This window comes from Blastomyces dermatitidis, assembly GCF_000003525.1.
Source record: "Blastomyces dermatitidis ER-3 genomic scaffold supercont1.1, whole genome shotgun sequence".
NCBI classification, from domain to species: Eukaryota; Fungi; Ascomycota; class Eurotiomycetes; order Onygenales; family Ajellomycetaceae; genus Blastomyces; species Blastomyces dermatitidis.
Window position 1 is genome coordinate 5,051,845 of NW_025544774.1, and position 27,248 is coordinate 5,079,092.

Below are 27,248 nucleotides of genomic sequence, written 5' to 3' on the forward strand. Positions count from 1 at the left end.
CGTGAACAAGCGAGTGGAAGAATTGATGAAGGAGAGGATCAATTCGAGGCGACGTTGAGCACATGGAGTAAAAGTAATTGTGCGTCTATCGTATCTATTTTCATTTCAGAACAGCAGCCTCTGCAAATGAATTTCATAGCATCTTGGTGGCATTCTCCGGGAGCTTCTGCATAAAGAGGATTGAGTGCGAGCTAGCAATTTTTGACCACAAATTGTAGTTAGTGAGACCATTAATAGGGATATCAGACTCGGTAATGATGGAGTTACCAAACGACGATAGGATCTTCTAATTCAGATCTAGTAGTATTTTGACAAAATCTGATTTCTCCTCAGAGTGGAACTGTAACTTCGTTGACTTCACAGTCGCTGTTTGTACTAGACTTGGAAATGTAAATCTTGCCAATGTGGCAAGGCACTAGTTAGATAACCGCTACGCTGCTGATGGGCATGAGCCAGCTCATTGGCTAGGTGGTGAATAGCGGAATTCGAAGAAATATTGGTCTCATGACGCAGGCCAAAGTGATACGCTGAGATTTGCTGTATTTGAATAAAGAGAAGAAGCATATTGGGTGGTTTGGGAAATCGAGATGAGGAAGGCCAGCGAAGGGAGCCGCACCTACATGCTGGGGTGAACCGGCGCTCGCGTGCTCAGCATGCAAATATCTGTAGGAAATTCCCAAACTATAGAATGGATAGAGAAAGAATAAAGATCCGCCCGAAGTGGATATATCAAAAACCGAATAGTAATCTAGAAATTTCCGTCGCAAATAAGCAGTAACTTCTCTCTGGCTAGAAAATAATGAACGTTGGCGGACAAGACCAGCTAAGGAGAAATACAGGTATCAAAACGCCCAAATGCCCTAGAGATAGAAGACATAGGCGTCAAAGTAACAAACGCATAACTGGGAAAAGCTTTGGAATGGATACAATACAGACAATATTCCAAAACCCTGTCGGTTCCGTTGTAAAAAGTAAATCATAGTACAATCATACCCACAATCAATCGTCATGAACTTAATCCGAAGTGATAAACGATAAACGTAATGCTCCACCTCCGATGTACTCTCTTTAGCAATCAGAGCACGCTGGTATGCATAGTTCATAGGGTGCGCATACTATGCGATCCAACGTAATTCCACTTTTGCTTACACAATCATCTGCGCAACGCCCTGACCACCAAGCGTCTTGCTGCCCATGAATTCTTGGTTTGTAACTCCAGCTAGCCCATAAAAAATGGCTGCTATCGAGAGAACGACCGCAGCAGCGATGAGGCTGGACGGGCCTATAATTAAGCTCAGCCATTGAACAGCGGCGAGGATGATGTACATCAGAGCTCGCATGTAGTTCGTCGTGAACCGTTTGATAAAGGCATCGAATTTAGATGACGTCGGGCAAATTCGCAAGAGAAGAGGTATTTCAACGAAAATTATGACAAAGGACGAGGCTCTATATGGTCATGTCAGGAAAACGGGAAAGAAAATGGAAAGGGTCAACATCGCCACAAAACTTACAGGCAAATTATGCTGAATGGTATGACTTTATGGAAAATATTTGCAATTCCTAGTGCGAAACATAGGATTATGCATAGAACGCCAGTCCTATTTGCAGCGGAGTTAGTTTGCAATTCAGCAGCTGGCTCCAAGTTTCTCAAAGCTTAATGCCCCAATAACGGTTCATTAATTAATATAGATATATCTCTTCACCACTCAAACAGTCGATCCATTTCCACCATGGCATTCCTAATGCCTAAACAGATATACCCGGCACTGGTTGGGTAAAACGCTTATTGTCATAATTGGGTACTAACCATTGTCCATAGATGCCTGTTCGCCGTTAGTTTATACCATCGCACTATAGTGACGGGCGAAAGTTCAAAATGAACTTACTAAAATTCCTCGACTTAAACTCCTCCGCGAGTGTCATTTTGACGAATGTATAGAGTTCGGCCGGAAGGGGACGGAATCTAGTTGCCCGTGGGACTATTTGCTCAACTCAGGCTCGCCGTCAAGGCTCCAGGATCTAGCTAAGACTTGATATAGGCTTTGGGAATACCTCCTCCTTGAACCGGCTGGAGCTGGTTGGAATGGAGAGAGGACGGACGTTCGCAAAGACCGATCAGCTACAAGTTTGTGTTGTGCATTAGATGGATGACAGGAAATAGCTAAAATGGGTTTCTCTGATGGGGATGAAGCAGATATCCTGGACGAACAGTTAACCGGCTGTCATTCATTCGACACGTACCAGAAGATTCAATATATCAAAGTTGAAGGAGGAGAGCAAGCGCGGAGTGCGTGCGTGGGTCAGGATTTTAGCTTGATTTATGTCTCGTTTGTCGCTCTTTAACCAGCTGTTCGGCCGAATGGGGAAACAAAGCAGATCGTCTCGGAGGTTGTTTCAGCTTGGCGCCCTTTGATTTAAGAAAGGGAGCGATAGTCTGTTGGAAAACTATAGGGGAAAACTATAGGAGTGTGTGGGAAGGAGTTTGACACGATGAAATGAATTGAATGTATAGAGTGGTGAAGATGGTTGGGTGTTCATGCCTGATAAGGTCAGCCTGTTCAATTTTCTGTTTTGGGATGCCAAGACCATTTCGCCCGTTGCTATGGCGCATAACTTGGCACTAGGCTGCTGTATAAAATTGTGTGCTCCTTGGTCAGCCCTACCATAACCGCCCCGGACAGATGCTCATAATGAATTGGCTAAAGGCAGCACTGATCCTTAGTCAGTCCTCAAGTTTTAAGGCTGCGGCTGTGGCTGTGGCTGGGGTTTTGTACTAAATAAAACGCGTGTCGATTTACCCCCAAAAAAGAAACGAGCTCATTGTGGCGCTGCCAAAAGGGGTTGACGACTGACTATTTGGAGCAGGACTAGACCTCCTACCTGTTACCACGATCTGTGAACGAAGAAATGATATAATGGATTATCTTTTTGATGTTGCTTCCTACTATTTGCGCCAATTCCCTGTGGTCTAAATGAAATAGAAATGGATATTATCCACAACCGAGATGGTAACCGTATGCATTCTTCCTTTGGCAGGAGAGGAGACATTTAGTTAACTCTGCACTAGCCATATTTCCGATATACACACTGAACAACACACCAGCTGTACCGTTGTAATCTCGGTAGTATTGGAAATTATACCCCTCTAACTCCCCCATCGAGCACTCCACAGCTTCCATTATGGTATCGTTCGGTTGGATTAACGTTTATTGAGGATAGACAAGTCTGAATACATCATTGAAAACGTAATAGCTTCCTGTTCCATCGGGACGGAGATGGAAGAGTTGGGAGTAGTTCATGGGCTTTGTTTCTGCATCAACCTATTATTTCACAATTGCTTCCGCGTCAGCAAAGAGCCGGGAGACAAGGAAATTGAAAGAAAAAGGGTTCAATCTTACCATCAGAGCGCCGGTCACAAGGACTACAACCCCACCTTCTGCGGTTGGTTGAGCGTCGACTGTCGACTGAACGTGTTCAACTTTTTGAAACGGTAGACCCTATTTCTCCGGTATGAGTAAGTTCTGACAAGCAATAAAAAGCCGTTCTAGACATTGTTGCAGACTGACCATAAGCTGCTCCATAATGGCGTTGGTGCCTTTCACGCGAGAGGTTTCGAAAGTCAACATTGACTCCTCACGCTAGTATTCTTATTATCAGCAAACGCCGTTCCATGGATTTAGTTTGGGCTTCAACACGTACGTAAAGCAGGTGAAGTTTGTCCCGCCCTTTGCCCTCTTCATCTCCTTTACCATCAAAAGTGTCATAATAAAACTTAACGAATTGCTCTACTTAGATTAGCTAGATGTTTCCACCAAATCTCAAATCTATCCAGTTGGCGGGAGACAGGGATCGGTAGGGAGGATGGGGCTGGCATACCAGCAACAGCTTGATAGTCTAAGCAGAGCGAGTTGGGTTAGTTATGATGTGACAGGTTCTCTCAAACAGACAAAACATTGGATGAATGCCGATAAGGGAGGGGGGTAAGGAAGAGGAGGGGTAAGAAAGACTGTGAAAAAACCAGCAGCGCGAAGAGTAATAAACTTACCCGCCATCTTGTCTAGGATCGATTGCAAAACCCCTCTGTATCACGCCTATGTGATTAAATCTCTGCCGATGATGGATGGTTGAGATTGCCTTCCGAAGAATAGAGTTGCGGTGGGGTTTTTTTTGGCGGGAGGGGGAATACTTTGCTTTCAAGCGAAAACAAACATGACTAAAAAGGGGTTAGCTTGGCATTACGTGGGATGGGAAGCTAAACCGATCTGACCAAGCAAGAATGTTCACACTCGCAAGATTTTGGGGAGGATTAAGTATAGAATTTTGAAAATAAATACCTCGTCGCATAATCCTTCAGTATTATAAATAGCATATCTGAGATACATGAAGTGTGGCAGCCTGAAATAGGACGCAGTGGGTATCAATCATTAGACCACATTGAACAGAAACATCAGACGCCAAGGCAGCACTCAAGAAACTCAGGCAAAAGGAGGGAAAATGGGCAAACAATAATGGGCATTAGTTGGAATCAGAGTCCGCAAACATATCCTCTGCCTTGGGTCGATGACGCCGTGGGGCTGGTTGGGCGTCATGCTCGGCATGTTGACTGTGACGGGCATCACTGGTAGTTTGATCGCCTGACCCTAGCGAAGATACATCTTGAGTAGCTTGGTGTCCGCTCCCATCCATGCCATTTTCTTCCAGCTCCTTAGTTACGACATCTTCCAAATCGCTGTCCTCCATTGGAACGCCGTCGATGTCATCATCCATAGGCTCCCCATCGACGTCCTCGTCATCGGGCATAGGTACACCATCGTTATCAACATCCATTTTCTCGCCTTCTAGAATGTTCGCTGCGTTGTTTGAATCCACAGCAGGTTCATTGGCATCATCTTCGACCGTTCTCCATCGACTCTTTCCTTTGCTGCCAAATACGCCTGTCGCTTTCTCTGCTTCGGCACGCTTTTGTTCTTCTAGCTTTTCTTTCTCCGTAAGGGGCGGCTTTTCAAATACTTGGACGAAGTGTTCTTGGCTTGATTGAGGGAAAACACACCAGCCTTCCCATAGACTTAAAAGGCTGCTAATACTTCTTCTCCATTTCTCAATCTTCAGTCTACCCCACCCGAGCTCCTTTTCCAGGCGACCAAGATGTTCGAAAATTTTATGTGTTTTTAGAGATGATTCGAATAGTTGTCGATATCTCCAGGCATGTCGGACCCCACTTGTAGACGACGAAGACAGGATGTCAGAGATCAGGTATAAGCCTACCAGCTTAGCAGCCGAAGTATCCAGGTTCTCTTTAGATGATTTTTTCGGTAAAGACTGGGCCGTTTGCTTTTCATGCTCCCCAGAGTTGGCCTCATCACCATCGTCAGGTTTCCCGCCACGAAGTTCTGTCTCCCGTCGTTGGCGTTCTGGGTTAGCATTGGTAAAAGCAAGCGGGCTGGTAATATTAGAAACGATCATATCCACCACTTCATCGGCGCCACGTCCGGCATGTCTAATCGCAAAGGAAGTAATCCGAGCGACATCACCTCTTCGCAACTTCGAATTGGTAGTAGGGAGTTTCGCGAGCAAATGTGCGAGTTTTGCTTTTTGAAGCGGGTTCAAGTGACCGATACCGTCGGTATTGCTCTCTTGGGCTCCAGAATCGAGACGCCTATCATCCTCTCTGTCAGAGTCATCCTCCTCTGAAGAATCATAGTCTTCATCAGATATGAACTCCTCTATTTTTGTAACGTATTCAAACTGTAAATGATTTTCCGGGGGTACCCAAACAGGGCCGCTTTCGAAAACAGATGCAGGGGTAGGCCGCATTCTTGAGTGTCTTCCCCTAGCTCCCATTGCGCCAGTCAAGATATCCCATAGTTTCCACCTGTACCACACACCACCTGGGCTCCTTGAATCCCATATCCAAGCCCATTTTTCGTCTTTCTGAACTTCGGTCCGACTCATGAGGAGTGCCTCAAACTCGGGGCCGTATGTTAGGAGATTCTCCAGGGTCTTGTGAATAAGCTTCAGTTGCTTCAGATCTGATGGAGGCTTGACCTCGACTTGGAGGGTAGATCCACCTCTACCACCATAACCTTGTCCGTACGATGATGGTGGTGCAAAGCCTCCACGATGACCGCCCGACGGGCCGCCACGACCTAAATGGCCCCCTGGACCTTGGTTTATTGGCCGTGCTCCGAATGGCTTGGAAGTCGAAGTGGTTGATCCACCCATGACTGGCATGGTAGAGTTGATGGCGGCCGAAGAGAGGTGTCGTGAAATTGACAGATAGTGACCCCATCCAAGATATTTGTTTTGCAATGAGCTGACAACAGTATCCATCTCAGTAGCAGCTGTTTCTTTCGCCAGAGTAATAATCGCAGACCATACTCGTCGCTCTCCAGTCCCTTGGGAAGTTGAAGGTAAAATCTTAACGTTATCCACCACAAGAGCGTGCGATACAAGGGCCTTGACGGCTGCCGGAGACGTTCCCGGTGGCAACGATGAAAGATGAAGGGTGGGTTTAGCTGCGGCCCTTTCCGCTTCTTTCTTGTCTGCAAGTTTATCCTCCTCGTCATCGGAAGCCTGAAAAACCGCGGCTGCATCAACATGGGTAGCTGGGGAGCTTTCAAAGCCAAAAGGACCATGCGCCGAGTCTCTCTCCTTGTGGGATGGCTGTATCGCCTCAAACGGACGTTTTCTCGAACCAAAAGAATGTGCACCTCCTAGGCAGTCGGGTCCAGGCCTCATCGTGCTGGACGTGAAGTGTCGCTTTGAAGGGGCGATGGAGCCTCCCGAATGTACACCGCCTCCACGTCCGTATGAGCCTGTTCTGCTGCTGGCGCTAGGGCCCGTAGATGTATCAGCATCATTCTGGAATGACTTCACGAAATCCTCGTAAACTGCCTCGGTCTCTGCTTTTTCCCTTGCACGTTTGGCTTCGGCTTCGGCTTTTTGGCGCTCAAATAGGGATTTTTTCGCTGGGGCGGACAGTTTGGACGATAGATCGGGAAAACCTTTGACTTTCGAATCTTCCGGCATTTTGTAATGCGGGCTAGGTAGCCCAATTATGGTACCAAAATCGTCTGCGTCGTTTCACTGTTCAAAGCTAAAAGCTCTTATGTTGCGGTTGGTGATGATGAGCTTGAGGTGATGGTTCGGCTAGACTTGCTGGTTCCCGCGGCGCTAAATAAGCGCCAAACCCCTCCACTCGCCAGACAAAAGCACAAGAGCGCTACCTGGATATAACTACGCGTAAATCACGTTCAAGAATTTGAGCAAGAAAGGCATCTTAGTTACCGTGTTGGAACTGAAAGTCGTCCCAAATTAATTGTTGAAGATGACTACTCCTTCACAAATTCAAGCGTTGCTACGCTTCCTTTCCCAAGATTCAAAGCTACCCCTGGCCCTGGCCATTACAAAGGCGAAATCACTCCAAAAGGCTAATCTACTCACGTATGCATGCAGAGCACAAACATATGTTTCATATACATACTCCTTTTTGTCGACGCTAGCTAACATCTTAAGCTTAGCCCGGATGATATCCTGAAGAAAGATCTTGCATCGCTTCACTCCGTTTTGGGAGAGGAACAAGTGGCAAAGCAGGTCTTGAATGCTGCCAGGAGAGCTAAGAAGCGTGTCCACGAGGCCGACAGCACTGGCTCACCTGTGAAAAAATCTAAAAAGACCAGCTTAACCTCGGAAACGTCATCTCCCTCTCTGCTCGAGTCGGCGCTGACCCTCCCATTATCGTCCAACATAGAAGAGATATCTTCAGTTGTCCTTATTACAAATCGGGCACCTCTTGTCCTGGCATTTGCAGTTGTGTTGTTGAAATATACCATGCCAGAACAGCCTTTATCTAGCAGGCTGAGCCTGGCCCAAGCAGTCGTCAGCGCCAACAGCCGATCAAAAGCTATTAGCCTTGGAATCGAGACAGGAAAAAGCGCAGAAGACGAAGGATGGGCAGGTAGACAGCCTACCGTGAAAGTCCTCGGAAGAGAAATCCCCGTGTTAAAACGATGGGGTTACAACTGGCAAGAAGAATCCCCGTCGGAACAGACCACCGAGATCGCTTCTATTGTGGAGAAATCTGAGAAGGAGAACAGTGAAAACCACCGCCTAGGAGGTTCTGACGAACAGCCCGCTCTATGGGGTTTATATCCAGAAGCTTTGAAAAGATCAAACGCGAACACGCCGGGCCCGTGCCAGATCAGCTCAGTACTCCCAATTCACAACCCAGAGCCAGCCCGTGAGTATTTATTGAGATCATTTACGTTACAGAAGTCAGCCGATCCGAGCAGTGGGAAAGCGAAGAAGAAACCCTCTTCAGATTCGATATCTGAAAAGGAGAAAAGCCTTGCTCTTTTACTTGGTGCAATTGATCTCCTCTGCCAATCATGGGCGTCTGTGCTTAGCAAAAGCGAAATGGATCGACGAGCTTGGTCCTGGTATGTTGACGTTCGCCCAGATGTTCAGCACGGTGTCGGGGGTTGGGGCCAGAAGGGAGTGGTTCAGCTCTCGAGAATTCTCGATCTGAGGCGAAAGGGATGATTTTACGGTCGAAAGTCATAGCAATAAACAGCTAAACAGGAATGACGCGCAAGCATGCTCACAGCGCGTACCCCTACCCTAAGTGAACCCATCTTGCTGCAATCACTTTATCGATTTTCGAATTTTCGAATCGTCTGCATTTTTTTTGTCTGCCTACACCTACGGCAGACGATGACTGTCAGTAGTAGCTTTACAGCTTTCTCCTTCGTTGCGAAATCAGACGCTTCTTGGCGATCTCGGATCAGCGAGCATAGCTAGGGCTAACCTTTACCCGGTTTCACACCCCCCTCGAACCGCCAGTACGAGCAGCAGTTCGTGTCCAGAATAACAACCGATTCACCTGCGCAGCAACACCGCTTGCTTTATCTACAGCCGTGACAAAAACGAGAAATACACGACCAACCTTGGTTGGAAACGCCCCTGCATTTACTTCCTTGTAAACCATCCAAGTGACTCCCCCTATCTAGCAAACCATAAATTGAAATATTGTGGCGGACTGTAGCACCAGCAGTGAGCAAGATTATATTGGCAGTGGCAGCAGCAGCTTGACAGCAGCTAGATATATTCATATTTTGATGTTTTCAATGAAGGGTGTAACTACTACGGAGTACACTGTACAGAGCTCGGATAATAATCATCATCATTCCCAACAGCCCTCCGCAGCCAAGATTTGCAATGGATAAATATACCCACACCATTTCTATAATACACCAAGATTTGATTTTACAAGCCCTTCAGATAGTGCAATTTAATAATTACATGGTGGTTATTAAAATCCACCTTGTACTTGGCAACTAAGCAATACGCAGTAATAGGATTTTTGTTGCGCCAAGGATTTGTTGCGCGCAGTGGTTGCAAAATCCGTCTATTATTATTTGATCGAGCTTTCTGAATTTTTAGCCTATGCACTTCACAAGGCTGGTAAAGACTAAGAGCAACAAAGGCTCTCTGAACATCTGGCTGAGCCAGGAAAAAGAAGCGATCATCATGACAGACAGATCTCTGTTCTTTTTGCGGAGTAGATCAACGGCAATACATACAGCGTAGATTTCTCTGAAGTTATCGGTGCATAGGCTGCTTGCTTTGCAGCTTGCTTTGCCTTGCTTATGCTTATGCTTCTGGCGGCTGTTGTGTCGCTGATATTGATTGTTTCGGTTGTCGGGTTTTCGAAATGTTTGTTTTTCTTTTTCTTTTTTTCTTTTTTTTTGTGGAACATCATTTTAGAACACGGGCAAGAAAAGCAGATTGACGTAGAGTGAATCTGAACGGATTTCTTCTCCTGTCTCCTCCGTGCTGAACCAACCTATATTTTTGAGAATGCATGCGATCAGTCATCCCCGAGACTTTGCCGAGGAACAAAAATGGATTTGACTAAAAGTCGGATGGTAGGTAGAGGAAAACTACCGACGTCGTCGGTTGGATAAAAAGAGGAGAAAGCTGTAAAGGTTCTCCTGGTGCCGACCGGCGACAGATGGACAGCACAAAACCTTATTTCTGACATGTCTCTGCCATGATGTTTAGGTCTGGTTGAGAAATAACACGGAGTCTATTATTTGCCCAGCGGCCTTCCTAGGAGAAAGCTGATTATTGTTCTTGACATGGTTCAGCCCAAGCCTGCGTGATGTCTTCCTTTGTTTCTTGGTTCCCTTAGCCTGTTTGAAGGAAGGATAGTTCTCGGGAGATAGAAATGGGATTGGATGACAGTGGTGTGTATCGTATCCTGGGCGATTTTAACCTGGAGGGTGTGTGAGGGAAGAGTGGGGATGGGTCAGAGATGCAGGCCCACCAATCTGGGCTAGTCGTCCTTGGTCGAATATGGACAAGTTAACCTGGGGACGATTTGATTTTTCTGCAAGCCAGTAGTATTTTGAGAGCAAGAAAGGTGGCTGACATCCGGTGAGTAGTAGGCTGGTTGGTTGTTGTTCGCTCGCATCAAGAAGTACCAATGCAAAAGATAGAGTTTGCAGATGAAAAACAGTCGCGCTTTGAATATTTATGACAGCAGCCGCTGTAACCAACCTCACTCAATAAATAATGTCAAAGGAATCACGTTCTGATATGGTACTCCGTAGGTGATTCGATATTAGGGAAGTGCGGAAGCTAAAATGAAACTGGCAATGGATCCATCCTGAGACGCTGTTTGGGCACATGGTACCAGAGATAGCCGAGTGAGTGTGGTTCTTCAACGCGTTTTTTCCTGTTTAAAAAGGGTGACAAGAGGGCTTTCCCGCTCTATCACCTTACTTTAATCAATGCCCTGGTACAGGTCGATGAAGCCTGCACAATCCTGCATCTCCCAAGATAATGGATGACACCAAGAATAATGCTGACCACTTTTGATCAGGGTTACGGTCTGTGGTTGTATGGTGCAGTTAGCACCAAGGTCCCCCATCTGTGGCGGGTTATTTATTCGGCTGAGGAAGCAGTCAGAAATGCACGGCCAAAAACACCAATCCAATGAAAGGAGGGATTTTTTTTATTTTTTATTTTTTATTTTTTATTTTATTTTAGAGAGAGAGAAAAGAGAAGAGAAGAAAGAAACTCGCGACTTTGGAGATTGTAACCATACATGACATGAATTATTCCACCTTACATAGTTAGTTAGTAGTAACTAGAGGTGATGGATGATTTGGAGATATTAATAATTATACCTTTTTTATATCAACTATTCAAGAACAGTACAGTACTCTACATAGTAGTAATCATAATAGAGGTCTCTACTTATTATTATTATTTACATAGTAACTTACGGAGTAGAAGGGCTTGTGGCCGTTCCTCAGGCAAAGCCACTGCTCGCCCAATCACATCCATGGATCACTGGCAATCAGCCCGTCTGGCTCCCTTGCCCTGTCCGAGTTCGTCTCTCCTCTCCTACAACAACCAACCCCCCAACCAACCCTGACTCCACCCCGTCCACCGCCCACTTCTCCCTCGCTGCCTCCCTCTTCCTCCCATCGCAATTTCTTCCGCTCTCTTTCCCTCCTATCGTCGACGTCTTTTGTCCTTCTTTACTGCTGCTTCTCGACTGTCTCTCGCTCCGTTGCTTGTGCCTGGGCGTGGGTTTTGGGGTGGTGTTTTGTGGCACTGGATAGGAGGGGATCGCTTCCCCAGTGGGCAGTGCACACTCACTATGTCTGGGCGTGCCCTATCCCCATCACCAGAAGAAATTCACGATCGCTCCTTTTCAGCTCGATCTCATCGCCGGCAATCTTCCCACTCCGCTGGCCGTCATTCCGCTGAACACTCTCCCATCACTGACGTCTTCAGTGATGCCTTTTCTCTCGAGCCATTGGAGTCGTTTGTTGATTCAGATGTCGCGATAGACCGTTGCGAACAATCCGACCACCCTTCATCGAACTCATCAACCACATTGGACGCCGAGGATGGTCTGTCCTCACACCTAAGTCCTTTTCGAGACTCTGTTGCCTCCTTCCAGTCCCAAATGTCGCAACGATCGGGGTCTCCTGAACCTGAACCGATACCTGAGCCTGAACAGTCCGCTCCAAGTCGTGCCTCCACGAGCGCCTACAATGCCGTTTCTTCATCTATTACCCGTCACCCGTCCTCTGCCTCATCGACTACCAATCCTCATTCATCCGTGGCGCATCGAAGTATTAGTACCTCGTCGCGTTTCTCGATGCCCAGAGCCCTAAGCCCGTATACCGGTCAGACAATGCCCGCGCATCCATATGCCATGTACCCTCAAGCCACCGGGTTGGGTCGGTCATCATCTACCTCATCCACTTCCACTGTACGGCCTGTAGAACGGAATAACGTTGAACCAATGGCACCCCAGCATCCATATGCCATGTATCCGCAAAATACTGTCCCAGAGGAAGAAGATACGGAGGTACACTCACCAATCCCGGTTGGCTTCCCTGGCCGTGAGCAGGCGTTCCAGTCCCGCGGAAACCAAGGCGCGAATGAAGTTGGAGATATTGTCGGCGTAGACGGCCATGCTGAGCAATTGCCGCCTTATACGAGATATCCAGATGGATTACCTCAAAAATTTGGCGCGCATGAATATGTCAGCCCCCCCCCTCCGCAACCGTTGGCTCATGCGCCAATATCCCCAGAGTCGGAAGTATCATCGCGAACCCTTTTGGATGAAAATAGCGCTAGGCGAGAAAGCGCTCCTCCCGCCGGAGAACCTCAAGCGGACGACCCAAGTGGCAGTAATAAGGAACAACTGGCCCAGACAAGGAGAACACGGGTGTGTTGTGGTCTTCAAATATGGGCTATTATCCTCATTGCCATCGTTGTTTTGATTGGAGCAGTAATTGGCGGTGTTGTTGGAGGTGTAGTTGGAAACAAGCGAGGGGAGAAAGCAGGCGGAGCAAGTGCTAGTTCCGCATTAGGTGGTGGACGGTGTGTATATCACTGATAATCTACCAGTTCACCCTCCCCCTTGTGTTATTTTTTTTCCCTCCTCAAGCTAATATTCTCCTAGGCCTACATCCGTTTTTGTGACGGTAACGGCCACCACGATGTTGGATGCCGCACATTTAACGACAACCCCTACGCTTCTCCCAATTCCTACTGGCCAATTCCAAATACCTGCAGCTTCCTTACACCGCTCACCAAACAACTGCGTCAATGCCGATGAGCTTTCGAAGTCATGGCAGTGCATGCGCAAAGGTGCCTTTTCCTGCAACCTCTCAGAGGCACCAGATGGATCTAAAAGCCTCCATCTCCAACCTTACGAGCGGGGTGGACAATTTGTATATGGTGCCCAGCCTCCAGTCCTGGAGGAAACGAATTTCGATCTCAAATTGATGCTTGATAAAACGGAACCAGAATTGGGCCCAGCCCTATTCTTTTTCACGCCATTTGATAAACTTGTGATACTTCATGAAGATGACTTCCCTACTGCCTCAGGGCAAGCAGTTGATGGGACTGTGTTCCGTCACCGCGCAGAAACTACACCACCCGTATTGTCAAAACCGAGTGATAGGCCTTATTTTTGTTGGTGGAATAGCACTTATCTAGAACTTTTCATTTACGTCAACCACCCAACCTCTAAGTTTTTGACAACAACAGGCCAATATACCTCAACCCAGACGTCCACAACGTTTACGACCGCAGCGGTACCTCCCGCTCTCGACGTGCGTGGACTTAGATCAATTCTTTTGGAGACTCCTAATGGTATGCCCCAGGAATACCCTCGCATGATCAAATTGGAAGAAAAACGATCTTCCACGGATGGAATTCCTCCATATTGCGAGCAGATGCAGGTGATGGATGACGGAACGATATCAGGCCCACTTGGGTCTCGAGTTCCTATTGACGAAATCGAAACAACGCTATCCAGCAGGCGTAATAATGATAACCACCTTGATTATCACGGCGACGATTGCTTTTGCCAATGGATCGTTCGTTAGCGCCTGCTGGAGAGTGGAGGAGGCATTGAAGAGCAAAATAAGGCGTTTGGGTTCTAGGGGAATAAATCAATCCCCTCTTTGCTGGCATTTCACATATAGTTGGTTTTTCAGGCATTGGCGTTTTATATGCTTAGGGTATATTTGGTCAAGGGTTATATCTCCTTTTTTTTTCCCTCCTTGTTTCTTTCTTTTAACATTTTCCGCCACCTTCTTCGCTTATTAGTGGGTTATTTTCGTTGTGAATTTACTTTCCGATTATCATGTTGTGACGATTTATCGGAGATGTTTTTTATCACCACTGCCACCACCGCCCATTTCTTCTGTTTTTACTTTCACCTTCTTCCGTCATACTATATATATATATATATATATATATATATACATGTACACATGGTCCTGGAACCTACCTATATAGGCCACTCGGGAAAATGAATTCCACCACATTTGAATAACTCAATTACCCTGAGCATCTGTCTCATTTGTATAGGCACAGACCCGAAACGCACCGCAAAAATACACATACACATTCACAGAGGCACTCTTGTACATACCTGACATCTAGTCATATATGTTTCTTTCTCTGTTATACACTTCTATTTCATTTTATCTCTTGCCTCTTCACTGCAGTACATTTTTTGCTCCTCAAGACTCCGTCAATGGCAACAACCGACACACACACACACACAGAGAGAGAGAGAGAGAGACATGGTCTCAAGAAAAGGACGATGTTGTAATACTCTATCGTCAGGACTAGTACTCCGTAGGTTAGAGAGATGTGATGACGACCAAGGGACCACTGGCTCAGCGTAGAGGAGGGCAGCGATTTGTACAGTATATAAAGCCGGTATTAGCTGCGGGACTTAGCAGGCTAGTATGCTAGGGGACTGCAGGAGTTATTGCGGTTTTTTTGTAAAGCGGAGTTTGCAGTTTTCATCCACGGATGCGCTGGCGGCTGACGATTCGTCCGGATTCTGGTTTTCTGGGGTTGGGGCCCCCGCCCGGGGGGTTGGGGGGTTGGGAATGGCTTCTCTGAATGGTATTTTGAATTTTGATGGTATTTTGATAGATCTCCCTCCTCCCACCCTCAGGGGCCATTGGCAGGGGGAAAGGTTTCTTTAATAGCTGCAGGTATATCAGCTCTGATTTGATCAGTCAAGGGGAGCATTAGAAGAGAACTTGCATCAGTTTGTCAAGAATGCAAAAATATCAGCAGGATGAGAAATAGCTCGAACAAGTCCTACTCCGTCAACACATTTACGATGAAGACATGCAGATGAAAAGATCTATTTTTTATTTAAAGAAATGAAGATGAGTTCAGTTTGCAAGGGCTAGTCTATTAGTGTCTGGGAGGGGGCCGGACTTATGTACTCCGTATCAAGTGGTTAATTCCAGAGGCAGACCTTACTCCGTAGTATGGAGTATATTTGCATTTCGCGCTTGAAGGTGAACATCACGTGTGTCGGAACCCCTGACCCCCTTTTTTTATCTCAGCAAGCTCAGACGCTTCTCCGGAGGTCAAGTGGCGCACTTAGCGAGGTCAAGTTTTCTGCTTCCTGCCAGAGGGTCTGAGCCCGCTGAGATAACCTTTTTTGTTATCCATAACTTTTACCTAGTAGTGTCGGACCGACCTTAACTTAGTTAACTATGGCCCGTGCTTAATAATCCTCCTTCTCACTTAGCTAGCAATCTTCAATCAAGCAAGCTTTGCACCACACTTATTTAGTTAGTGATTGCTATTATTATATAAGTACTGTACAAGCATCAAACGCTCGCTTACGCTCGTTTGCTGCTTGCGCAGCCCCCTCTACCACTTCCACCCTCTACTCCTACCCCCCTCTTACTACCCCTTCCACCCCCTACCCCCTCTACCACCACCACCGTTTCCACCCTCTACCCCTACCCCCTCTACCACCCTCTTCCACCCTGTATCACCCCTATCACCATTATCAGATTAATCAGAGCTGTACAGGCTGCAGAGCTGGCTGTTCAATCTCATTCATGAATTCAAAGAGATGCACATCACATGAGATCATGTTACAGGGCATTTAGCAGCCATGAACACAGAGAAGAGTATAAAGAATGTAAATACTATAGAGAATGTATGAAAAGAGTAGAATGAAAAAAAGAATGAAGATTGAAGATTGACCTGAGCTGTATGAGCCGGAGAGCAGATCTGAGCATTCAAATATTTTTGATGAAGGTGCACATGATGTCACATTACAGTGTTTTTTGCATGGAAAAGTTAGTTTTTCTATAATAAATAGAGAGATAAATAGAGAGAAGAGAGATATGGTATTCTGGCTCCACAAACTGATTCCCCAGCAACACTACCTGTGTACTCATTCGTCCCTGAGTCTGTAGTTCAGCCGGCGAAATGGATGATGGAAACATAGCATATTTGCCCGTAAAAGTCACCCAGGTCTTCAGTTATTGCATCTTTCCTCGGTTCCTGCACAACCGTCGCCAATTTGCTCGTATACTTAAGTTGAGGTGAGCGGGCGCAGGAGCAGGCGCCGAACATTCTTCGCAGATGAGCAGCGTATGCCATGATTCCCGGCTACTACTCCAGAGAGGTGCTTAAATAGCGACAGACTTTTCGTCTAAAGCAATTGCAGATTTTTATCGCAGCATGGCGGCTTACAATTAAGATGAGGTGAATGGCTTATGGTGCTGTAGAGGACAAACTCCCCCTAGGCTAGATGTCGAGGGAAACGCTCCTTTCTCCAATCTGTTGAGATTTCAGACTTGAAATATTAGGGAAATCAATGTATGGCAATGAGTCAGAAACGGAATGCAACATATGAAATCTCAAAGACTTCAGAATTCCTTTAGTTTCGCTGGGGCAGATCGTTAAAGAAATGTTGAATATGCCTGCTAGTGACGTCATTGCTTGTGAACACAGATCTGTCTGGTAAAGTTTGCTACTTCTCGCGATTTCATAGGTTTATAGTGCCCCTTTCCTACCAACAATCTCCTATTTCGAATAGAGGGAACTCGGCACCTTAGTCACTGCCTCCTGATATGGATGGCGTTTCATTACCCAGGGACTTAATAGGATATCTGGCGATACTTCGCTCCCGTTTAGCTGAATGTCTAGTATTCCCTTTGGAGTGTGGCGTTCCATGTTAGAACCATGTACCTTAATATATGTTGTCTCAACGTACAGTAGTACTTCATGAATGTGATACCAACACTGACGTCACTGCTACCATATATATTGGGGGTAGAAAGGGAGGGGCCCCAATATTTCTCAAATAGGAAAAATTATTCAGGGCTTGTACTCAGCTTTATTACGCACTTCACTACACAGGGAAACAGAGCCAGGGAAGGTCTACCTGATAAAGCAACGATTCTTGCTCCATACACTACGTCACTGCCGGGGAACTAGGCCAGCTATCCTAGGTAAATACTTGACCTCATGGGGGTTATTGGTATTAACGTCAAGCACATATGTGCAGGATACAGAACCATACCCGCCGGATGATCCTCTTTTTATTTTGTGGACTCGAGTAGAAAGAAGGGTAAAAAGCAAACAGAAATCCCCTGTTGAATCTCCAACCTCGTTCAACATTTCTACCCAGCTCCAACAGCTACATAAATTCCATCAGAAGTAAGAAGCCTTCGGCGCAGAACTCCCTTGCCCGCGAACATATTTATTGTCTCGAGACGTTGAGGGTTGCAGGAGTCGGAAATTAAAGAGCATAGGCTGTGGAACAAAAAACCGAAACAAGGGAGAAGAAGCCATATCAGAATGCATCGTCTACCCCGAACAGTCATCCCGCGGCTGAGGCTGCAACCATCACGAGCCACCTCTTCGCAGTGGTTCTCGCCAGCGACGGCATCATATCAACTTGGATTCCAGGATGGAAGGGGGGTAAGAAGATATGCCAATTCCGAAGCGTCATCGACTAAAGAGGGGAAGGAGAAGGGCGCCGCATATGGTAGCGGGGATGATGATAGTGGTGAGTGACTCCCTCCCGCTTTTCCACACTTACAAATCCCAACAAGGAATTTGGATAATTAACCAGATCCCATATGTACAAAGATAACCAACATTACCACCGCAAACATGAACCACCTCCCGAGCGCTCGGAACCAGAATCCTTCTCAGAAGAGTTCGAGCACCGGATTCCATCCAACAAGGCTCATCCCACGCTTAGTGACGAATATCAACACAGCGGCGCCGATCCGCAGCATCCCAAACGTCCTTCGAAAGAGGAGCTAAGCCCTGAGGACCAAAAGAAACAAAAAGAAACTGAGAAGGATGTAAGGAAGCATAACGAGGATATGGAGAAGAGGTATGATAGGGCTTATGGTCAACTTGATAACAAGGGAGAGTTTAGATCGTTGGAGGAAGAAGTTGAGCAATTCAAGAATCGGGGGAAATAATGCGAGGATTGCTGGGAGTGATCTTGGATGAGAGATCCGTGCTAAAGAGATTGGGCAAGCAGTTATGCTTTACCTGTTGAAAATGGATTCTCACATGGCATGGACTGGTCCGCTTTTAATTCGATGGGTCTTCTTCTGCTGGGCGGTCTCCATTTTTATTCTTCGGCGTTCCTTACTGCGGGTTGTTGGTTCGTTGAATAACTGACCAAAATTGTCAATGGAAAAAGCGACATTACGTCCCAGAGAAAAATGGATGAGGCACTTGTTCCTGTCTTGGATAAATCCGAGCTATTTTTCGCATTGTATCATTGCGGTGCCATGCTCAAAGCAAGCAAAGAAATAGCGCAGGGAAACCACGGAGAACGAAGGATTCTGTACAAAATGGTATTATATGGAGTGTTTAAGCTAGTAACACATCAATTTATATAGGTATCAAATCGAATGCCCACATAAAGCTAGCCAGTGCTCTGCAGCAACGGGGTCTCTTCGGAAGGATGGTTCTCGTTGTCGCGATGAGCCACGATCCCATTGGCCCTAGATTCCGTTCCCGGAGCATCCCCGGGGCTTACATCGGTCTCTGCTTTCGATGGATTGACATACTCGAAATAGATCCCCATAATGAGTAACGTTCCCTGCAACAGGGCTGTGACCACGTACACCCCCCATGAACTCCAGCCCTCCGTACCCAGACGTGCTGCTAGGCTAGCCGCCCAAACTAGACTACCTGGGGTTTGGATGCACATCATCGGAATACTCAGGCTACCGACGCGACGGAGACGGAAGGTCGTATAGATCTGGGGAAAGTACTGGATGGACGCTAGGACGGCTGCGCAGATGCCGAAAATATTTGCGCAAAATTGACGCTGGTCTGAATGTGCAACGACAATAATTATGACAACGACGGCCGTTGCGATTGTCTGAAGAATGCATATTGCAGCGACTATGAGGGCTATTCTGAAGGAGGGGGATGAGGGTTTGCTAAGAATGGCAGGGGTCGAGCGCGGAAAGTAAATGACAAAAAGGAAAAGGCTAAATATTCGGTCGTTTTAGTATATCCAATGAGCCACTAAGTTGTATCCATCTTCTTTTGGCGGGAGGAATACGGATAAGAAGGTACGGTTTCATCTCACATTATTGTAAAGCAAAGTGCTTGGACCCCGACCTGCAATATGCCCAACAGCCCAGCAAAACAGGAGAATCCATTAATCTCTTTGCAGCAAGCAATGTCCGCTCCACTTCTTGGGAGCACAAGTATATTTGCAAAAGAAAACGTCCCCGATGTAGTTCCTAATAGAATAAAATATGGGGATATTCCAAAGGAAGATCGTCGCGATATAATTCTGTAATGTTGAGGTAGATATGAGAGGAGAATGCCCAACAGGATACATCTATGATAAGCACATCATATGTCAGTGAAAGGGCCTTAAAATTCAGGGTCACACTAGCTAATACTTACAGCGAAAGAGCAAAATTCCAAGGATTTGGCGATGCCAGCGCCTTGCAATGGGGGGTTATTGTCTCTTTCATGATGAGCTTCTTGAGGATGTTGGTGTCAGGCAACTGGGATTCTAGATTCTAGTGACGGATAAGGTGAAGTCTCAACGTATACGTGCTTCTTCGAACGGATATCTGTCACATCATTATGTCGCAGAGGCTGATGAGCAGAATAAATTGAACACGGTGAGAGAGATGATGCCCAACACATGTCCCAATAGATGTCCAGCTGTTGGCTGCGGTCATGTCAAGCGCTGGTCAGATGCAGCATGTACGAACACTGATTGGCTGTGGTGAGCGCCAAAGTAATTACATAATCTCTTATCTGAAGGTTATCGCTAGACGCCAGGAGAGCAACTTTACTACAGCTTCATGCTCAGAAACATCAATTATCTCTTCATTGGCTTTTAGAGCAATCCAAAAGAGAGCTGTTCTGCCAATGAAGATGATCTAGCAGGCATGAAACAACGTTTTTTAAAGGCTTGGTGCATACCTTCAACTTATCTTTCAGGAAAGCAGCTGCAAGGCAGGGCCAACACATAAAATTAGGTCTTGCATCCACTACGTCACACCAGTGTCATAGGGGTCCCAACACCTGCTTTTTCGTCTTTGCCCATATATTCCAGAGATGATGTCGCCTGCTCTTTGTTAACTTAACTCCATCAAAAAGGTCATTTGTTAGTTGGCAACGTAAAGGGCCCTTGTATTGCTCTACATTGAGTAATTGAGTATTTCAGGCCAATCCTTTTTGCTTTTCATACACTGTTATTGTGATCACTGACTTACTGCACCCTTGATATCGCGTAGTGTTCATTGAAACACCAACATGAGATTCTCATGGTCTTTGGGCCTTGTGATCACCTTAGCCGTGACAGAAACGGCGGGTTCGAGGAACTGGTTCAGTAAAGCTGGTATGGTCTTAACCCGATGCTGTTTGAGATGTGCCGCGCTCTGTGTTGCGCTTGTTTTGTTCTCGTTTGTCGCCTATAAGTTGTGGTATACTACGAACCTGCTACAAGTTACAAAGAACTAACTATGAAATTATTATAGTATACAACAGATGGCACGAAACAGAGCTTGAACGTTGGCTCTCTGACCATGGCAAGTTCCACTCACTATCTTGATAAAACCAAAGACAGTTGACTAATGTCTCTACAGATATCCCATATCCCACGCCGGCGGATAGAAAGGATCTTGAAGAACTGGTAAAATCGAATTGGGAGTCGCGGATCCACATTCCTATCACGCACACAGCAGAACATGTATCCGAATCTCTGGGAGATGCGAAAGAGTGGATTTTTGATACGTATGCGTTTCTCAAATTCTTGCTAGGCTAAACATTAATCTGACCATTTATGTAGCTGGAGTGATTCCCAATTGAAAACCTTCCTTGACAGACATGGAATTGCTAGCCCACAGTCAAGCAAGCGTGATAAGCTATTGGCAGCAGTACGAGAAAACTACGAAGCCATTGCCCAAAAGCTTGGACATACAACACTCTACCCTGGGAACTGGCTTTATGAGCAATGGTCGGAATCGGACTTAAAGGAATACCTCGACAGCCGTGGCTATAATGTGCCCCAACCAACAACTCGAGACAAGCTGATCGCTAGCGTACGTCGAAACGCACGTATTGCTGGTCTAGAATCTCAACGTGCTGCCTCGTCTGCCTCTTCATCGGCTGAGGCTGCTCAGAGAACCCTATCGGAAGCCCTGTTCAACGCCTGGTCAGAATCTGACTTCAAAGAATTTTTCGATAAGCACGGCATCAAAGTCCCTCAGGGTTCGAAACGCAACGAGCTTATTGCCCTTGCGCGCAAACATCGCGCTTCTTTGGTGCAAGACCCCACTGCTTCTCTCACAAGTGCATTTGGTGCAGCGACTTCAAATGCTGGAAACGAATTTGCTCGCGCGACGGAGGACGCAGAACTGAAAGCGGAAGATATGTTCAATTCTGCCATTAATAAATGGTCTGACTCACGTCTCAAGGCTTATTTGGATGCGCGTGGTGTACCGGTGCCGCAGGCGACGAAACGAGATGAACTCCTCGCCAGAGTACGCCTCAACAGGCACAAGGCAATAACCGGATACTCTGCTTGGACTTTTGATACCTGGACCAAGGAGAATTTAGGGTACGAGCAAATGGCTCCTTCCTCTTATCAAGCTTTGTAGGCAAAACGCTAACGTTCTGTCATTTAGGAAATATCTGTCCTCCCAGCATCAGCAAATGATGGGAAACATTGAATACACCCGCGACGAACTCATGAGAAGGGCAAAATCCGCATACGAGCAGGCTTCTAAAACCAGTGGAGCAGACTTCGCTGCCGTCACGAACTATTTGGCAAAGGAAGCTGCTGCAACCAAGGATGCTGCATTTGACACTTGGCCCCGGGTTGATCTGGAAAAATATCTCGAGTCATACGGTCTTAAAGGCCATAAGAGCTGGGATATTAATAGACTGCGCGAGGAAGCGAAGCGGAACGCTGATTTCTTCCGCTATGGAGAACTCGCACAGGAGGCAACGATCTTCTCTCGATTGCAAGGTGGTATGCAGTGGGTCTTACACCAGCTGAAAATAGGAGCGCTGAGTGGCAGGAGGGAAGGGCAGAAGGCCGCTGATACTGTGAAGGAAAAGGCTTCCCAGGGTGTAAAGCGAGTGACCGATGAACTCTAAAGAAACACTTCAAACTCCCCCTCCATGTCCTGGAATAGGAGTGAAAAGCATGGGTGCTCTGCAGAAGGATTAATAGGGGTCGTCTTAGTTGAAATAACGTCTAAAGCGGTCTTTTCCTTTTGATTTTCTTGTGATTTTTCTTTTGGTCGCTTGTTCTATTTTCTCCACCTTGTCAAAATATTCGTTTCCCATATGTATGTATTTCTTCAGTTTGCGGTTTATCCTTCCATCTTGTTTCGTCTGTCTGTCATGGTTAACTGAAATGGAACAATCGGCAGTTATATATGTATAATTTACTAAAATAATGAGAAAAGGAGAAAAGGAAACAAAATGGTAATTACAGAGAAAAAACCCCGCAGCTGTTCTACCATGAACCCGCGTACATTTTGAGTTTGGCTACGCTATTGTGCTTTCCAAAAAAACGCAGATTATATGTTAAATCTTCTTTCGAGTCAAAAGGAAGGGCTTCTGATTTTGATATTTTCCTATATTAATATATTCATTCTTCGTTGTCGCCTTTGAATGTTCATGAAAATGCCTGTTCATGATCTTGATGCAATGCATACATCTATCCCAGCCCCGTTTCTACCTGGTATATTTCATAATACGACTAGTCACCAGCGGTTTCTCTGCTTCCCCTAGCTATTTCTTTTGAATGATGAACATAATATGCTGCCTAGAATGTACTCAAAACTGAGTCTTGTTAACCCTCTCATCAAGACCGAGAACCAGCGTTGCTTCTGCCACGTCGCTTTCTGATTTGGTATATATCCCGCGGTGTCGTCAACCAAAAAAAAAAAAAAAAAAAAAAAAAAAAAAAAAAAAAAAAAAAAAAAAAAAAAACGGCAAACAGTGACAGTCCATCATTTTGTATGCCCACAAGAGAGAAAGCTATGATATCGGTCATTTGAAAGACGGACCCATTTTTCCGCTCACTCGTTCAGCTCAATTTGAGAGGTAACCTTCTCAATCGGACTTGGGCGCTTCCGGATCCCCCTCCGCAACCAACTTGCCAACAACAAGGTACTTCTCCAGAAAGCGTTCCTCCCAACCGCGCAAATTATCCATCTGATCCGCATCTAGCCCGCTCAGATCATCCAGAGGGCCCTTGAGGTCCTTCGTTAGCATTTCCTGGTCAAAGCTCTGGCAAGCTAACCCGCGAGTGGCATCTCTGCCGGCGAAGTTTTCATAGGGGCCGCCCTGTACGTAACGAGTGACGGATTGGTTAGTTTAGATTTGTTTTTGTACGATATATATATATATATATCTATCTAGTCGTCAATGCGCTTACTGGGCCGTAGAAGTTGCGCCCGGACGAGACGTCAAAGACCCGTCCGCGAACAGCTAGGTAGACAGGGGCACCATCTTTGCCGTTGAATGGGAGGAGGGTTGTTGGGGTGAAGGTGCGGAAGACGACCGGTGGTGGGCCTTTTGGAAGGACGAGAGGTTCTCGGGGGCGGAAGTGGAAATAGACCAGGAGGACAAAGAGGGAGAGGAGGACCAGGTTTATTGGGGTTGCGATGGAGGCTCTAGTTTATTGTTAGATTTTTATTTGGTTCATTTTGTTACTGTTAATTCCAATTTAAATGTTGGCATGCGTTTTTATGTTGTCTCCGGATTGTGGCCATTCATTGAACTGGGCTGGGGATAAGATGGTCTGTGGGTGGTGGAGCTTACACCTCAGCAGCGGGCGGACTTGTATCTAGGAGAGAGGAGTGACGGAGTTAGCAAAGTCGAAGCCAATACTACTGCCAGCTGTAGACATACCTGTCGCCATTCTCCAGCACTCGGCACTGAGTTTCAAGAGCTAGCTGCAAATCGGGAGTTTGACTGTTGGTGTGGAAGTCGGAAGGCAAGTTGAAGCAACCAAGTTGAACCAACATTGGTATGGGATCCGCCACGATTCGCTTCTGGAACTTCCACAACCAACGGAGCCATATCACGTGGGGCTGACCTGAAACGGGGCCGCGACAAGACTGGGGGCTCAGGTGGACCTCGGGAGCAACCAAGGCAAGCATTTGACATCCAGCTTTTACCATGGAAACTAACTATATATCGCGAGGGCTTCAACACCTTCTGGGTAATTGACAAACTACTACCATTAAAGGGTCTACTCAACTTCTTCAGTTTTGACTCCGCATCGTGAACCACCACACTGGCCGCCCTTGTGATTTATTAGTGCTTTGTTGGACAAATTGAGTTAATTTTAGCCCAGCCTGCAGGGCCGCAGGCTGAATCATGCAAATAGCTGTTTGTCATAGGCTGCTATTTGGGCTTTTTGCGCGCCGTGATTGGCTAAATATCCAGGTATGGTATGGTATGAGTGCATAATCCTCACTATGGGTCAGTCTGTCTCCAAATTAAAGGATTCTGTGGTCTGGGGCTTGGAGCCATTGCTTCATAGTACGCGGGAGAAATGCGTGAATTGAAACCCCCTAACGGGGGTAGAGATGTGCGCCCGCAACCGGCGATTTCTTGTACTTTCTGGTATCCTCCTGAAACACTGCAGTTTATCTTTTCTAACCAAATTTGCAGGACAAAAGAGAAATACTTGTTTGAACCAACAATGTGGAAGAAAAACCTACGATCTAGAGGGCCCGTGATTGGGAATCCCGTGCTACTAACTACTACGCTCGACAATACGACGCTGCAGACCATGACGACTCTCAATTCTCCCACTAACCCTCAGGGCCACCCCGACTACAACCAGCGTGATCGCGACGATGGCCCAGGCCTACCACCATTGCCGTTGTGAGCATTCCCAGTTTTTATAACTCTGCCTCTTTTTCCACATCCTTATACATTGACATCATTACGAGGCACAGTGGTTAAAACTAATACATCATTTCTGAACTTGTCAGTAAGCCGATGGAGCCGGATTCGCGCAGATCAAACCTCCCTTCCCGATCGCCAATACCATCTTCTATATATTCAAAACGCGATTCCCATGTAGAAGGCAACATGTCGTCAGCCGATTATAACGTGCCTCCAAGAAGAAGAAATTCCCAGGTCTATCAACCGGAGTTCCGCGAGAGCCAATATACCGATATTTCGCCGCCAGATTCTCCTGTATTTGCGCCCACTGGCCATCATGAGAGTCCTGACGTATCTCCCATAGACGATGACCCTCCGCGGTTTCCGCCTCCAAGAGCGCCTTATAGAGAACCTCTTAGAGAAGGCGGGCTCCAGAGTGCTGTGCCCATAACGTTCAAAGATGTTAATCGCAAACCCAGCGCAGTACACGCGCCATCTCAATCACATGCATCGTCTCCGCCATCTACAACCTTAAATCCAATATCTCCGAGCCAGGCATCGAACCGGCGTACGAGATGGGACGATTTTTCTGGAGAACCCACTCACGACGAGAAAGACAAGGTAGCGCAAGCCAGGCCCGGAGCCGTTGTTCCTCAGCAGGGTCCGACGATCAAACAATCATCTAAACAAGGGTTTAATCTTCTAGCCAAAGGGAAAGAGTTGAATCAAGCGAGGAGGAAGTTGATGGAGGGGCGCCGCCACGCTGATAAGAATGATAAAGCTGATCCCGCTCAGTTACCCCGCCCTCGAGAGCCATGGAAAGGTGCAAGCGGACGAGCAGCAATCGTTAAACCCATAGATACCAAGAAAACACCCCAACCACAACCACCGCTAAGTATTCAAACCCAACCTCGCAAATATAGTGCCTCTGGTGTAGAACGCAAACCGCTCCCTCGCAATGATGCCGCTAGCGGACATGCCCCTCTTACGGTATCTAAATCGAGAGACGCAGGCAGTGTGCCTGATGACCCAACCATTAAACCCATTGTTCCATTAAAAGCAGCCAACAACACCCCAGCATCTACCAGAATTCCTTCAACTCCTGCTTCTCATTCCGTAAACAGCGGGACACCAGCACAATCCGAAACCCCTCGGGCAACACAACCCGAAGCTCCCAACTGGGACTTTACTGCCAGGCTCCAAAACATAACTTTAGAACAACAGCTATCGAGCCGTTTCAGCGCGACTACATATGCAACAACTGAAGCACCAAGCAGTCCTCCTGGAACACCACGCGCTCAAACAGCTGATAAAGACGCCCCGGCCCTCCCTGCCGTTCATACGGAAAGGACAGAAACTATATCATCACGAACCTTCGTCAAAGCCACTAGGCGCAAACCAACACCATCAGAAATCACAACATCATCCGCAAAGACACTACCCCGCAGCCCTCCCGAGATGGAAGCCGAAAACCGCATCGAGGCAATGGAGGCTCGGCTCAACGACCTCGGCCAGCGCAAGGCGAATATTAACACGATCCTCCATGAGTTGACGCAGGTGATACAACCCAGCTCCATCGCGTATGACCTGGCGACGAGGAGCGAGGTCAAGAAATCGGTCAGCAGCTTGAACAATGAACTTACGGAGATTAGGAAGGAGGAACATGATGTGGGGATGAAGCTTATGAGGGCGAGGAAGAAGCAGGATCAAGATGATTATTATCAACCGTCGAGTATCTGGGTTAAACGAGTTACTGAGGATTACTGAGGAATTTGTTGGCTCCCCCTTAACCATGTTTCATTATTCCTTCTTTCCTTCTTGATTCTCGTTTGCACTCCAACCCGCCCTCGAACCGGCTTTCTTTTTCTGGTTCTTTTCTTTTGCTTTGCTTTTCTCTCTCTCTCTCTCTCTCTCTTTTTTTTTTTTTTTTTTTTTTTTTTTTTAAATGATGGCTGGGCCAGATGATACCTTTTCTCCAAACCTGGCTACATTTTTGGTAATCTATTCCTTGATAG

The 27,248-nt window shown here is 46.7% G+C and overlaps 10 protein-coding genes across 12 annotated transcripts; 5 read left to right on the forward strand and 5 right to left on the reverse strand.

Moving 5' to 3' along the window:
• Positions 1-375: 375 nt before the first annotated feature.
• Positions 376-1,923, reverse strand: BDCG_00643 (golgi apparatus membrane protein TVP18; the record flags this gene model as incomplete). The annotated part of the gene is made up of 6 exons (XM_045416150.1): positions 376-537; positions 621-681; positions 1,150-1,446; positions 1,512-1,598; positions 1,808-1,823; positions 1,887-1,923. 6 exons carry the CDS (start codon positions 1,921-1,923, stop codon positions 376-378), a joined length of 660 nt encoding a protein of 219 aa, XP_045271947.1.
• A 1,283-nt stretch (positions 1,924-3,206) lies between these two features.
• On the reverse strand, positions 3,207-4,052 carry BDCG_00644 (nuclear transport factor 2; the record flags this gene model as incomplete). The annotated part of the gene is made up of 6 exons (XM_045416151.1): positions 3,207-3,320; positions 3,399-3,497; positions 3,567-3,638; positions 3,700-3,785; positions 3,877-3,894; positions 4,046-4,052. The coding sequence occupies 6 exons, from the start codon at positions 4,050-4,052 to the stop codon at positions 3,207-3,209; spliced, it is 396 nt and encodes a 131-aa protein (XP_045271948.1).
• Positions 4,053-4,515: 463 nt separating this feature from the next.
• BDCG_00645 (uncharacterized protein) lies at positions 4,516-7,029 on the reverse strand (the record flags this gene model as incomplete). Its single annotated transcript, XM_045416152.1, has 1 exon — positions 4,516-7,029. The coding sequence occupies one exon, from the start codon at positions 7,027-7,029 to the stop codon at positions 4,516-4,518; it is 2,514 nt and encodes an 837-aa protein (XP_045271949.1).
• A 178-nt stretch (positions 7,030-7,207) lies between these two features.
• On the forward strand, positions 7,208-11,043 carry BDCG_00646. 2 transcript variants are annotated; one of them, XM_045416153.1, is made up of 4 exons: positions 7,208-7,443; positions 7,521-10,437; positions 10,614-10,709; positions 10,886-11,043. In XM_045416153.1, the coding sequence occupies exons 1-2, from the start codon at positions 7,328-7,330 to the stop codon at positions 8,539-8,541; spliced, it is 1,137 nt and encodes a 378-aa protein (XP_045271950.1). In that variant the 5' UTR covers positions 7,208-7,327; the 3' UTR covers positions 8,542-10,437; positions 10,614-10,709; positions 10,886-11,043. The 2 variants fall into 2 exon arrangements, with proteins under 2 accessions (XP_045271950.1, XP_045279242.1); XM_045416154.1 differs by lacking the exons at positions 10,614-10,709; positions 10,886-11,043 and having other exon boundaries at positions 7,226-7,443; positions 7,521-8,718; positions 8,842-9,412.
• Positions 11,044-11,234: 191 nt separating this feature from the next.
• On the forward strand, positions 11,235-14,619 carry BDCG_00647 (uncharacterized protein). Its single transcript, XM_045416155.1, has 2 exons — positions 11,235-12,909; positions 12,992-14,619. Exons 1-2 carry the CDS (start codon positions 11,672-11,674, stop codon positions 13,920-13,922), a joined length of 2,169 nt encoding a protein of 722 aa, XP_045271951.1. The 5' UTR covers positions 11,235-11,671; the 3' UTR covers positions 13,923-14,619.
• A 1,357-nt stretch (positions 14,620-15,976) lies between these two features.
• On the reverse strand, positions 15,977-20,285 carry BDCG_00650 (PQ loop repeat protein). The gene is made up of 3 exons (XM_045416157.1): positions 19,768-20,285; positions 19,442-19,699; positions 15,977-19,340 (listed from the first exon to the last, which is right to left on the reverse strand). The coding sequence occupies exons 1-3, from the start codon at positions 19,836-19,838 to the stop codon at positions 18,767-18,769; spliced, it is 903 nt and encodes a 300-aa protein (XP_045271953.1). The 5' UTR covers positions 19,839-20,285; the 3' UTR covers positions 15,977-18,766.
• Positions 16,804-19,644, forward strand: BDCG_00649 (uncharacterized protein). The gene is made up of 2 exons (XM_045416156.1): positions 16,804-17,884; positions 17,968-19,644. Exons 1-2 carry the CDS (start codon positions 17,674-17,676, stop codon positions 18,309-18,311), a joined length of 555 nt encoding a protein of 184 aa, XP_045271952.1. The 5' UTR covers positions 16,804-17,673; the 3' UTR covers positions 18,312-19,644.
• BDCG_00651 lies at positions 20,163-23,293 on the forward strand. Of its 2 annotated transcripts, XM_045416159.1 has the most exons (6): positions 20,164-20,533; positions 20,613-20,716; positions 20,856-20,906; positions 20,964-21,111; positions 21,167-21,937; positions 22,005-23,293. In XM_045416159.1, the coding sequence occupies exons 2-6, from the start codon at positions 20,632-20,634 to the stop codon at positions 22,477-22,479; spliced, it is 1,530 nt and encodes a 509-aa protein (XP_045279244.1). In that variant the 5' UTR covers positions 20,164-20,533; positions 20,613-20,631; the 3' UTR covers positions 22,480-23,293. The 2 variants fall into 2 exon arrangements, with proteins under 2 accessions (XP_045279243.1, XP_045279244.1); XM_045416158.1 differs by having other exon boundaries at positions 20,163-20,716.
• BDCG_00652 (DNA damage response protein) lies at positions 22,884-24,497 on the reverse strand (the record flags this gene model as incomplete). The annotated part of the gene is made up of 3 exons (XM_045416160.1): positions 22,884-23,679; positions 23,771-24,008; positions 24,247-24,497. 3 exons carry the CDS (start codon positions 24,495-24,497, stop codon positions 23,446-23,448), a joined length of 723 nt encoding a protein of 240 aa, XP_045271954.1. The 3' UTR covers positions 22,884-23,445.
• BDCG_00653 (uncharacterized protein) lies at positions 24,498-27,158 on the forward strand. Its single transcript, XM_045416161.1, has 3 exons — positions 24,498-24,786; positions 25,015-25,230; positions 25,341-27,158. Exons 2-3 carry the CDS (start codon positions 25,046-25,048, stop codon positions 26,998-27,000), a joined length of 1,845 nt encoding a protein of 614 aa, XP_045271955.1. The 5' UTR covers positions 24,498-24,786; positions 25,015-25,045; the 3' UTR covers positions 27,001-27,158.
• Positions 27,159-27,248: the final 90 nt, after the last annotated feature.